Here is a 13913-nt window from a genome sequence, read left to right as displayed (position 1 = left end):
GGGGTCCAAGATTATCTTCTGTGTCTGTGTTAATTGGTTTCCCTTTTCTTTGTTGAAGAGGGTCTGTGCAATCCTTCTGCCTAGTCCGCCATCTTGCCCCACCTCTAGTGATGCCTATTTTAAAGAACTATTTATAACATTTAAGGCAGAAGCCCTACTGTTGAGTGAACTTTTACTAATATTTAATACTTACTTTATCACTTTACCTTGATTTTCCACATGGAGTCAAAATTCTTTGGCATTTCACTAAAACCAGAAACAAGAAGGGCAAGGCAGAAAATTTGCTTCTTGAAGCTTTTATGATACCAACTCTGTGTCTTTTTCCCTTCTCTTCTCAGTCTTCTTTCCACGTGCTTGTCTCTTAAATATTTTAACAATAAAATATTTATTATTTTAAATTATAAAGCATTACATACTCATTATACAATTCAAATAATGGAGCAGTTTATTATTAACAAATCCCACACAAAAACATAGGTATAAAATGTGTTTACATATTTGTTTATATGTAAATAAAATAATTCATGTGTGTGTAAACGTATTCTGTGGCCACTACACATGGGGTTACCATGAGTTAGAAATGGCAAATAACAACAATATGCATCTTAATATATATTTGATACTATGTATACTAGGGAGCTCTGGTGGTGTAGTGCCTAAGGTATTTGAGTGGTAATACTGGTGGTTTAGACCCACCAGTCACTCCTCGGAAGGAAGATTGGGCAATCTGCTTCCGTAGAGATACTGCCTCGGAAACCCAAGGAGGGGTCGCTATGAATTGAATTGACTCAACGGCAGTGAGTTTGGTTCGGTTTTTCTTTTACTATGTGTTCTGGTTACCTAGTGCTGCTCTAACAGAAATATGCCACAAATGGGATGGCCTTAACAAACAGGAGTTTTTCTCTTACAGTTTGGAGGCTTTAAGTCCAAGTTCAAAATGCCAGGCTCTAGGATCTGGGTTAAAGCCCCTCGACCTTGGGGTCCAGCTCTGCCTTCTGCTCCTGGTCCACTGGAGCTAGCGGTGTTTCTTCACTCAGACAGCTGCTGGCTGCTGAGGCTAACAAACCGAAGGTTGACAAGTAAAAAAAGCATAGTCTGATATTACTAAATCACACGGCAGGCCATTAATGTAAGTCCATTGTAAGTCCCAACGTTGGCAGAGCATGGCAGGCTGCTGAACAATGTCACAGCTATATGCAGGGTCCAAGCGTGCTGTAAGCTAGAGACCATTCCCAAAGCTGCTTCTTATATACAGGAAGCAGAACACATAACCAAAGCAGCTACTCATACTCAGCTGCTTGTGGTCGATCCCACCATGGAGTTGATTACCAGTCTCATCATGGGGAATAACTACCACCAGCTGCCCAGCCACTCAACCAGGCCCAGCCAAGTTGGCACAGAAACATAACCCCCACACTATATATACTTGACACATATACTATATGTCACCTTGATTTTTAATTAACAATTAGTCCCATGAATATTGGTGTTCCTCGGTATTCTGTCTTAGGTTTTCTTTTCTCTTTCTGCACACGCTCAGTGATCTCACTCTTACCCTTGATTTTAGTCACCCAAATGTGCATTTCTAAATTTCCCTTCCGACATCTATTATCATGGTCTACTTTGATACCTCATGGGCACCTGATACCCAACTCACCCTCAGTACTTCAATACTGCTTCTCTTCCTGTCTTCATTGCAGGGAAGGTACTATTCTTCATCCTGTTTTCCAGTCCAGAAATTTGGCATCATCCATGCTTCTCATTCATCTACATCCTATTAATCACCAGAGCTATTATTAATATCTTCTAACAGAATCCATTTTTCTTTGTTCTGACTGCCCCTTCGTAATCCAAGCTACGGTCATCTCTTGCTTGGGATACTCTAATTGTCCAGTTATCTCTCATTTTCCAATCCCCGCTCTCCCAGCTTCTGGTCCATTTTCTTTAGAGGCCTCAGGTGATCTCTGTACAGTACAAATCTAAACTTGTCTCCCTTAGACTATTCAGCAGCTGACTTTTAGCTTTAGAATAAAGTTCAGCTTTCTAAGACTTACAGAGTTCAAGTGCTTTGGTTGGCCTCTGAATGTACTTTGCCTGCCTCATTGCATGCCCCTTTGACTCTAACCCCAAACATAGTCAAACTCTGAGTTTCACTCTTAGTTTCAACTCTGAGTTCAAGAAACTCTGAGTTTCTTGGCCATGCTGTGTTCTCACATATTTTTGCCTTGCTACATTTTGTCTTTGTGATCTGTCTTTGGGAAGTGATCCTTTGGGTCACTTCAGTGATACCTCTTCCAGAAATCTGGCTTGTTATCATTCCTATATGTTCCCAAAGCGTTCAACACTTATCTTATTGTAGCATTGATCATACTATACTATACTATACTATAATTACCTGTTTATGGTTTATGTCACCCCTCCCCCAATACCACCATTGAACATTGAGATCCCTGAGGGCAAGAACTGGGAATAGTACAGAATCTGGCATCTGATGGGACCCAAATATTTGAGTGATGAATGAAGTCAGAAATCCAGGAAGCACCATAATGCCAGAAGGATGGCAAATTATTGAATCCTGGCATGTGCAATGGTCAAGTCCAGAAACTCTCAAAGCCTTGAGGGATGAGACTGCTTCAGAGGTCAGTTTAAGCACGTTTCAGGGCTCATATGTAGCAGTTTGAAATACCAGTGCTGTTAAGGAGTATAATTGGTTGAGTAGTGGCCCCCAAATAGATACATTCATGTCCTAATCCCCCAAACCTGTGAATGTTACCTTATTTGCAATAAAAAGTTCTTTATTCCAAAAGTAAGGATCTTGAGATTATTCTGCATTATGTGGATTGGCCCTAAATCCAGTAACAAGTGTTCTTATAAAAGACTCAAGGAGGGACAAGACAAAGAGAAGACCATGTGAAGATAGAAGCAGAGATTGGAATGGTGTGACCAAAAGCCAAGGAATATTTAGAGTCTCAGAACCTGGGAGAGACAAGGAAGATTTTTCCTCTAGAGTTTTCAGAAGGAGCGAGGCCCCGCCTGCACCTTATTTTTGGGCTTTTGACTTCCATACTATGAGAGAATAAATTCCTCTTGTCTTAGGGCACCAAGTTTGCATACTTTGTTAGGGCAGCCCTAGGAGACTACTAGAGGAAGTAAAGCAAAGTGACCATGACCAGAAACTGTCTACCTTCTGTTTTCCTTCTTGCTTCATCCTGGTTAAGGTCTTTTCTAGACACAGCAACTTGTTGCAAGTGGAGGAGGGGGAGTTGGAAGCATAGAGTGGATCAGGGGCAGAAATGTGAGGATTTCTGGAGAGGAGTTCTTAGATTTGGGGTAGACAGTTGTCAAAGCACCCAAGTCAGCTAATCTTGCTTCTGGCAGCTGGTTAATGCTGCCACCCGCCCCCTACCAGTCTGTGTAAGTTCATTAAAAGGAAGACTTTAGTTTCTTTCAGAATCCCTGTGTCCTTTGTCCACATGGCGCAGAGAAGAAAAAACAAATACCACTGAGAACCCAAATGCCTGTGACTCTCTTTAATACTCTTCTTGTATACTCTTTTAATTTTATACTTGAATACCATCTCCATCCCAGCTGGTACATTTTGTTAACTGTAACTGTATTCATACTGATGTGTATGGGATATGTCTCAGTTCTATAGTAAACTTGGGCCGTTGAAATATATGGTGAAAAGAACCTTGAATTTCTGGTTTAGGAGACTGGGCTTAGAATATGGATTATCTACCTCATTCATGTGATTCAGTGCAGTCCTACCATGCATGTTTGAATTAAATATTAAATATAAAATATTATAAACATCTGTGTATGCAAACAATTGGAGATACTGCAGTTCCTTCCAATCTGATCAAAAATTGCAAAATTTCAAAGCTATTTGGGCCTATTTAATTATAAACTGTGTTACTTTATTGAAATATTTCCTTTCAATGGATGAAGAGTAATACCCATTATCTTTTGTCATGGGAATGGTCTTAAAATCCATAAACCTAAGTCAGATTACTCAAGGTCTTCAGGAAGGCCTTTTTTATATCTTCTAGCCTAGGTAAATCATCTGTTTTTTCATTCACTTGGTTTATCTCACTAGGGAACACTGGGAGACTAAGACCTACTGGTAGATTAAGAATGCTGGTAAAAAAAAAATGTCTAGTTCAGATCCTGTTATACATCACACACTCAGAATATTATTTGATTTGGAAAGTGGGTAAGGTAGACAACATAAATGTCTACTTTCTACTAGAAATTCTTTCAACAAAGCAGACAATTGAATACTATTTCTATTTTACAAACAAGAAAACAGGGCTAGAGGAGATGGAATATTTATTCAAAGTCACATTGCTATGATGAAGGTACGTGTGGATTTTGAACTCATGCCCTCTTTCCTCCATGCGTTATTTTATTTTTTAAATAGTGACAGGTAGCCACAAATATTTTGAAATGTAGTTCTAAATAAACTTTTCTCCACATCCCTTATTTCTTAAAAACAAAAAACCAAACCAAACTCATTGCTATCAAGTCAGACCCAACTAATTGTGACCCCTCCTTGGGTTTCCAGGGCGATTATCACTACGGAAGTAGATTGCCCCATCTACCTTCCAAGGAGTGGCTGCTGGGTTTGAACCACCAGCCTTCTGGTTAGCAGTCAAATGCCTTAGGCACTACACCACCAGAGCTCCCATCTATTTCTTCAAGGGCCATAATATTTTAAGTAATAGACACAAATTTTGAAAGAAAATTTAAATCAGCTCTTGTAAGATATCCTTTTCCTTTAGTTATGAAATGAATGTACTAATGCAATAGTTCTTTTACATAGGGAGAAAAAAGCCTTTCAAATTCCCCAGTTATTCAGAAAGTTGTTAAGTCAATTTCATGGGCTTTGTTTGGTTGGTTAAAAGTAAGAAGAACTCTAGGATGTAATTGAGTAGGGTAGATTTATAACACTTTCCTCCACTTAGACCTAAGAGCTAAATTTACAAGCTATTCCAAACTAGGGAGACATCAGATGTATTAATTATATAATAATTAGAGCTCTTGGGAGAAAGGTGCTACCATAAATGCAAGGCAATGGAGTCATTTATTATACCCAAAACCCACTGCCACTGAGTTGATTCTGACGCATGGTGACCCTTTAGGACCATTTAATTTAAGTCAGCAGTTGGAGAAGAGAATGTTTTATCACCTTCAAACTGCAGTGGGTACAGAGAAACTCTCTCATGGTAAAAAGATGAAAAGACTTAATACTTTGATTGGCTACATCTCAGAAGGAAGTTTTAGAGAATGCATATGTCTTTGAGATCAAGGATAATTTTCTGATTGGCTAGCTGGAGAATTTATACAGATGGGGAATTTGGAAGGGTGTGAAGCAGTGACCATGCCATTGGATCAAAACTAGATTGATCTGGTCCTTTCAAGTTCCACAAGAGTCAGCTGAACTTACTAAAATCCCAACAAGATAATATTATTATTTTGCCATTCCTTCTTAAAACCAAAGGCAAATCCACTGCCAACTCTTTTCCAACTTCCAGGATAAAGTAGAACTTCCCCATAAGGTCTCCAAGGTTACAAATCTTTACAGAAACAGATTGCTTCATCTTTATCTAGTAGCTGGTGGGTTTAAACTGCTGAACTTTTGGTTAGCAGCCAAATGCTTTAACTACTGTGCTACCAGAGTTCCTATTCCTTCCAAACCAAACCAAACCACACTGCACCACCGGAGTTCCTACTCCTTCTTGTTGTTGTTGTTGTTGTTGTTGTTTGCCGTCGAGTCGGCCCCGACTCATAGCGACCCCTCCTTGGGTTTCCGAGGCAGTATCACTACGGAAGTAGGATTGCCCAACCTTCCTTCCGAGGAGTGGCTGGTGGGTTTGAACCGCCAGCCTTCTGGTGATTTTGAGTCTCTCAAGCTCACTGAGAGCTTCTCTCTTGTTCCCATGCACACTATGCTAGCCTCTGTCCATTGTTCAGAAATGACTTCAATGACAATATCTTATGATATCTTATATCTCAGAAACATATAAATTTTTTTTTACCCATGCATATTGCAAAGAACCAACGAATAACTCGGCCCAAAGCAAGACTTGTGATCTATCAGGCAGAAGGGTGGAGGAAGACAGCTGGGAGCAGGGAAAAGATAGAAGCTTCTTATTATTTTTTTTAAATTTTGTTTTATTGTGCTTTGGGTGCAAATTTACAGAGCAAAATTTGTTTTACATTCAACAGTTTGTGTACATATTTCACACCCTGATTACCATCCCCAGCCATAACCCACTCTCCTCCCTCGTGCCCTTAACTATGCACTCCTGTCTGTCCAACTTTCCCTCCGTCTGAATTCTGCTCCTCTGGTGCCCTATGGCTGATTGCGCCAAGGGCTGTATCTCTGTAGAGTAGGTGGGTGCATCGCCCTGGGTTGCGTGTTCTGCATGTAAGTCTTTCTACTGTTGGGCTGAGAACCGATCCTTGGTAGTGAGTCCTATCCCACACCCGAAGGGTATGGTGGGACCATAGTCTTGGGGGTCCCACCAGACTTCATCTGACCAGTAATTCTGGTCATTACTGTGGTTTTTTTAATTTTGTTCCACATTTTTCCTCCCACTCTATCCAGGATCTCCAGTTTTGATCCCTTTCTGAGTGTTGGCATTGGTAGTCGGACACTATCTAGTTCTTCTGGTTTTGAATTCCATCATATCCTTGGACTAATTGTTTCCAAATGTCCTTGATTTTCTTCACTCTTCTTTGCTTCAGATGAGAGGAAGCCATTAGCTACATCTTAGGTGGGCATGCGAAAGCTTTTAAGACCCCAGTCACTAGTCAACAAAGTAGGTTGTGAAACAAGATTTATATGTATTATGTTGTGCCAATTGAGCTTGGTGTCCCCCAATACTATGGTCCTGAGTCAGCAGCCCTGGTGGTTCTCTCTCTCAAGGTGGTTGTCTCTGAGGAATTATTCCAACTCTGTCTTCTGTTACTTCTGTACTGATTGTGGCTATTTTGTACCACTAGTATCTATGCAAGATTATCTTCAGCTAAATCTATCATTCCTGCTTACTGACCCCCATCTGATCTTCTCAATTGTCTATGCATTTATCTGTAGCCTGGTGTTTGGTGTTAGTGGTAATGCAGTATTGTGCATATACTAGTATTTGCCTCTGTTGTCTATATCTTATGTGCACGTTTCGGCTTCCTTCCTTCTCTGATGTTATTATGTTCGTCACAGACTCTTTCCATACCAACTCTCCCCTTACCCAAATCAACATGTGGCCCGTAACTAGTCTGAAGTTTTTCCTCCCCTTCCCTCCCATCCACAGTAACCTGCAAAGTGAGTTCCCTTCTCTAAGCAAACCCTTCCTTGACTTTTTGCAGTAATCGGCTCATACTCAGTCGGCTTTTGCAGTCATCTGTGATTGACTTACTTCATTCAGCATAATGTCCTCTGGATTCATTCATGTTGTGAGATGATTCATGTATTTTTCATTATTCTTTAATGTAGCATAGTAGTCCATTGTGTGAATGTACCATAATTTGGTTAACCATTCATCTGTAGATGGGCATTTAGGTTGTTCCATCTTTTTGCTATAGTGAATTGTGCTGCGATGAACATGGGTGTGCATATGTCTGTTCATGTCCTGTCTGTCACCTCTTTAGGATATATTTCTAGTAATGGAATTGCTGGATCAAATGGTATTTGTATTTTCAGTGTTTTAAGGAAACGCCGTACCTTTTTCCACAATGGTTGTACCATTTTGCCGTCCCATGATGTAAACTCTTGGGACAACCTGCTTCTCCTGGCCAACTGGCAGGAAGAGAAGCATAGAGAGGAGTCTTGGCTTCCACTTTTTGGTTAGCTTGGAACTTACCATCTCACAATCACATTTAAAAGAGAAGAAAAATAAAGAAAAATGTAGTTTCGTTTTCCCACTCTGCCCAGGGTAACAAACATGTTTGGGTTGATAAATTCCTTTTATCTTTGCTGCATTCCTGCTGATGAATTTAATCTCAAGAGTGGTTAAGTGCCTTATACAATGTGACCTGTCAGTGACAGTATTTAAACCAGAATTTAAAGTTTTAGGAAATAAAATGTCAATTGTCTGTGATAATCATTCAGGTAATAATCATTTATAGAGAGGATAATGGAGGTGTTCTTAAACCTGTAACCTGATGTAGACTGTTGTTGTTGTTATGTGCCATTGAGCCGGACCCGATTCATAGCGACTCCTCCTTGGGTTTCCAGAGTGATACCACTACGGAAGTAGATTGCCCAACCTTCCTTCCGAGGAGTGGATGGTGGATTTGAACTGCCAGCCTTCTGATTAGCAGTCAAGTACCTTAGGCACTACACTACCAGAGCTCCCTGATGTAGACTAGGTGGTCTTTAGGGAACTTTGAAAGTGTCTTGTGATCAGTTATTGTACTTTTACACAACTGTGCAACCCTCTTGCATGCTAGTTTCCTATGTGTGCTATCTGTGTGCATTTTATGTGTGTGTGCATTATGTATATGGACATATTATTTGCAGAACATATGATCTATATATTGGGATGGAATTTATGAGCAGTGACTTTCATTCCACTAACTCTCTTAGCCTTTTTGTCTCAGGGCTCTTCTATATTAACTGTGGAGCATGCTCATTCATTAGTCATGCTTTGGGAATAAGATTTAAGAACAGAGAATAATGTAATTTGGAATTGTGCAGCTGATTTCTTATCTGGTCAGCTCTCACTCAGAACTTCTTTCTACACATCTGTTTTTTCTTTCTACACATCTATCCATCTATTCTTTGTATTAATTGATCAGTCATTCATCAAGTATTGACCACCTACTATGTGCCAGGCACTGTGTTAGGCTTTCAGTATACAGCAGTAAGCATGGAGAGAAAAGGTTCTCATCACCCACAAGTACATTATTTACTTTAAAAACATTCCTTGATGAGAAAGACATAGAGAGGTACATGGGCAGAACAGACAACAAATATGAACCCTTTTGCATATACAGTACTGAGTTGTCAGTGAAAGCAAACATGGGTATATGGACGGATAGATAGGTGGACAGGCTAAACAATTAGGTATGTCTAAATGGGGAGTGTATCCAAGATCATATATAGGGTTGGCAGACAATGGTCCTGTAAGTTTATGTGAATGATCAGAATTCCCAGGTGTATAGTAGAGCTGACAAGGGGCAAGGTTATGGTCATTGCTTGGTCACAGCCAGCTACCCAGAGCGACCGAGTAGTTGATCCTGTGGGCTTGGGACCATGGTTGCAGGGGACATCGAGTTCAATTGGCATAACATACTATACAAAACATTGTTCCACCTCCTACTTTGGCGAGTAGCGACTGGGACCTTAAAAGTTAGGAAGCTGCCATCTAGATGCAACAATGGGTCTCTCCTCGTCAAGAAGAAGAAAACCAAAATTAATGGAAACAATCAGTCCTAGTGACTGGTACACCATCCGATCTGCAACCTATACAACTATGAGACCAGAAGAACTAGATGGTGCTCGGCTACCACCGTCATCCACTTGGAAGGGATGTAGGAGATCCTGCATAGGGAGGGAGAACAATGTGGAACAAAACTCAAAATCATTTGGAGGCAAAAAAAAAAAAAAAAAAAGGTGGGGACCAGGTTTGCTGGTCCAATAGAGCCTGGTGGAACCACTGAGACTATGGCCCCTAGCTGCCCTTCAGGTCTGGAATTGAACCCACACCTGTGGTTTCCAGCCAAACATAGTACAGGCATGTGAGTTAAACATTTACCTCAAGTAGACACACACCCTGGAGAGAACAATCGTGGGAGAAGGAAGGGCTGCTTATGCACAGGGAGACAGCTCAGGGTACAGAAGAGTATGGAGGGATGGACACTGGGAAGAGGTAACTATGGGGAGGAAGTGGGAGGGGAGCTGTTGCATTGTAAATTTTGGTCAATGACATGAGACAAAGTATATGTGAACTGCTGTATGAAAAGTGAATTTACTCTGTAAATCTTCACCCAAATCAAAATAAAATTAAAAAAATAAATAAAAACATTCCTTGGCAGCCCTGGTTAACCTTGACACTGGCCAGCTGGTCAGATCTGACTGGAGCAGGAATCAGTACACTGAGGAGTGAGCCTTGATATCTCTGGGGTCTGGTAAATCTCTATTATGAAGACAGATAAATATCATTGGGTATCACTGTTCTCATTTGATATATATTTTTTTCATTTATATATGTGAATAAATAACAGTTGGGAATACAGTATCTTTGAAAGCTACTGTTCTATTAGTTCAATATGAATGATACCCCTTTTCCTTCTTTTTTCTCCTTAAGGGAAAACATGAAATTATTTTTAAAAATAAGGTAACTAAGAATTGGGGTTTACCTCCCTATTCACTACGAGTCTTCCAGATTAGACCTTTGAACTTTCTTTTTCTGAGTGTGTCCCTTTGACAAGACTTTTGTGTCACTCAGTGTTGAATTCTGCTGGGGCTGCACCTGAGTTCCTTAATGTTGGTACACCTTTTGGACTTTCACATTTCTGAAATTTTGTGCACCTTAAAATTGATGGATACTTAATGTGGTGTTGTTCGTTATTGTTGTTTTTCTAAACAATCTTCCTTCTGAGGAGTGGCGGGTGGGTTTGAACCACCAGCCTAATGGTTAGCAGTCAAATGCTTTAAGTATTATGCCACCAGAGCTCCTAATCTTTCATTTTTAGTCTGTGTGTTGAATGCTTATGTCCTCATGTTGAATCCAGATTAGTTTTTGCTTGGGTATTTTTATGATATTCTCTAGAGAGTTTTGAGTTTTGTAAACTAATGAGTGGATTACATCATGGCACGACCTATGTAGTGGTTTCTTTGGAGCAGTGTAGCCAGTGGCAATAATGTGTGTGTGTGTGTGTGTGTGTGTGTGAGTGAGAGAGAGAGAGAGACAGACAGAAAGAGAGAGAAATAAAAGGAGGGAGGGAGGAAGAAAATTGGGGGAGAGAGGAAGAGAGAAGGGGAGAGAGAGATCATAAATGTTTGGGGTTGATTCCTTAGTTTTCAGACTCACTTATGTTTCTTTATTACTGTAGAAATAATGTATGCTTATTGCACATGATTAAGAAAATACAGATGAGCTACAGAAAAAAAAAAAGCATAACAATATGCCATCTCAGAATTAGTCACTTTTAAGATTTTTAGTTCCTATCATCCCAATCTTGTGTGTGTGTGTGTGTGTGTGTGTACATGTGGTCATTTTTGTAAAACAGTGCCTATACTATAAATATTGTTCTATAAATTTTTATTTTCATATGTATTTTTTAAACATCTTCTACAACAACATTTTTAATAGCTTCAAATTTTTTATTGTATGGTTATATCATTTCTTTTGGAAATTAGTTAAAAATTATCTTTTTCTGCATTACCTTATGCTTTTTAATCTTGCAGCAACTGAGTGATAGAAAGAGCCGTTTTAAATTCCAGATCACTGAACTGGCTCCCTTCTCCCGCTACAGCCAGTGGAGTGTGTTATGTACTACCGCGGCTCCACCCTGCAACCCCTCATCTCCACATACCGCCATAGAGTCCTGTGAAACTGATCACTGCTGACAGCTCATCTACTTCTGTTGTTGCTTCTTATAGGAGACAGAGCACATGGTGCCTGGCCAGTCGGAGTGTCAGGGGAGAACAGGAACACCAACTCATGAGAATCCACAAAACAACACCTTCAGGTGCCAAGAGACAGTGCGGCTTCAGCCAAGGTGGGCCCATTGTGTAAGAAGTTGTATTGTGTCTGGGATTCATTTCACAGAAATGCTAATGCATGCATCTGCCACCTCTATACAGGGTTCAGGCTTTCTAGCTTTGGTTGGTGTTACGTATAGTCAGAGAAGCTCCTTGAAGGAGTCTGGAAGGAGAATCCTTGAGTCTGAGCTTAAGGGAAAAATAAAAAACCTACTTTCTTTGTCTTTAGTTTGCCAATATTCAGCGGTAAAGCTCAGAGGGGAGGGAGAACAGGCTGGCTTTATACTTTCTGCCCTCTTTCACTCTATGCTAGAAGTGACTAGGTTTTCCTTCATGATACTGATAATTAGAAATGATTGCAGGCGTTATGCCAGGTGCTTTTTGGCTGTTATCTAATTTAGCCTCTACAACCTCCTCATAAACCTGGAACTCTCAGCCCCATTCTATGGAGGAGTAGCACGAGGCTTGCTGAGAAACAGTAAAGTACTTGCCTGTTGTTGCACAGGTAGTAAAAGGCTGAGCCAGAAGTTGAACCTATAAATGGTCTTATGACATGGCAGACACAGCTTCGGTGTTGACCCAAGTGGCGCCATAAAGCTCTGATAAAGCCTTTGGACAGGCTCTCTGGTCTACTAGACTTACTGGAGTCAGCCCTGAGCCAGGGTAAAGGCATAGGTAGAAAGCTGTCTGCATGGCATTATGATGGGAGATTGGCATTGCAGCTGTCTGTGGAAAGTATCTTCTGGAAATAAACAGAAAAAAAACCCTCAAGCTCTTGTTGTATCAGCTGTCTTTGTAGGATCTTGTGTACAGATACAGTCATAGCCCTCAGTCACTGGAAAGGGAATGTTGTACTTCTCAGCATGACCTTTAGAAATTTTTTTCTAAAGCAGCATATTTTAAGTAAATCAACAACTCCAAGAAAGATAGTTTTAAAAATGCCTAGCATACTAAATCTAGAATCAAAAATCCCAAGTGGACACCTCTGACTTCCAGCCAACAATAGATAGGCATGTGAGTTGAACATTTACCTGAGGTAGGTATACTCCTTGGAGAAAACAAGCATGGGAGAAAGAAGGGCTGCTTATGCACAAGGAGACAGCTCAGGGAGCAGGAATGCATGGAAGGAGGGCCACAGGGAAGAGGTAACTGTCAGGAGGAAGTGAGAGGGGAGATGTTGTATTGTGGTAAATTGTGGTCAATGTCATGAGACAAAGTGTATGTGAACTGCTATATGGAAAGTGTATTTGCTCTGTAAATTTCCACCCAAATCAAAATTAAAAAAAAAAAAAGAATCCCAAGTGGATGTAGGAGACCCTAAAGATAAAATGATCCACTCTTCAGTTGTATTCGTGGATACTTTTTATAGCCTTTTTCACAAGTTTGCCACCTCTGATGTGCTTAATTCTTACCTCTTGTCAGGTAATACCTGTTGGACTCCACTTGTCATTTCTCTGCTTATCAGTATATTCTTCCTCCTATTTCAGTCCTTCTTGTAATGAAGTTGTTATAAGTTAGCCAGGATCAATTTTCAGGAACACTGTTGGTACAGTAGTTAAGCACTCAGATGCTAACCAAAAGGTTGATGATTTGAACCCACCAGCCACTCCATGGGGAGAAAGATGAGGCAGTCTGCTTCCATAAAGATTTACAGCCTTGGAAACTCTATGGGGCAGTTCTACTCTGTTCTGTAGTTTTGCTATGAGTCCTAATTAGCTTGATGGCAATGGGTTTGGTTTGCATTATAATTAGTTTAGGCGTGGACCCTGTGCTCTGCCACCATCCTGATGACTGCCTCTCTTAGTTACAATACCAAAAAACAGAACAAAACAAAACAAAAACCCAAACCAAACTCACTGCTGTTGAGTTGGCTCCGACTCATAGCAACCCCTCCTTGTGTTTCTGAGGCGGCATCACTAAGGAAGTAGATTGCCTAATCTTCCTTCCAAGGATCAGCTGGTGACTTTGAACCACCAGCCTCTGGTTAGCAGTCAAATGCCTTAGGGCCCATTATATTCACATGCATGTTTTACATATTTCAAAATAGTAAAAAGCAACACAAAAACAAAGTTATTCATATATATGGGTAGAATGTGTGGTGGTTCTTTGGGGTGGATATTGGACAATGGCTGATATGAAGACAGAATATTAGTAATTCACTTTCTCAAAGATGCTGATGTTTGTTATGTTCCATCTGTGGTGG

General features: G+C 40.4%; 1 protein-coding gene across 1 annotated transcript in view; it reads left to right on the top strand.

Annotated features, from left to right (window-relative positions):
* Window positions 1-13913, top strand: part of FAM13C (family with sequence similarity 13 member C) — a 176580-nt gene that overhangs the window by 50926 nt on the left and 111741 nt on the right. Inside the window, exon 4 of the mRNA XM_007958879.2 lies at window positions 11609-11727. Coding sequence (XP_007957070.1) covers window positions 11609-11727 — 119 coding nt within the window. The remainder of the gene's footprint in view (window positions 1-11608; window positions 11728-13913) is intronic.

This window comes from Orycteropus afer, unplaced genomic scaffold (assembly GCF_000298275.1).
Source record: "Orycteropus afer afer isolate SDZICR_OR568_19922 unplaced genomic scaffold, OryAfe1.0 scaffold00016, whole genome shotgun sequence".
Lineage (NCBI taxonomy): Eukaryota > Metazoa > Chordata > Mammalia > Tubulidentata > Orycteropodidae > Orycteropus > Orycteropus afer.
The sequence above is the reverse complement of the archived record's forward strand: the minus strand, read 5'-3'. Positions and strand labels throughout refer to the sequence as shown.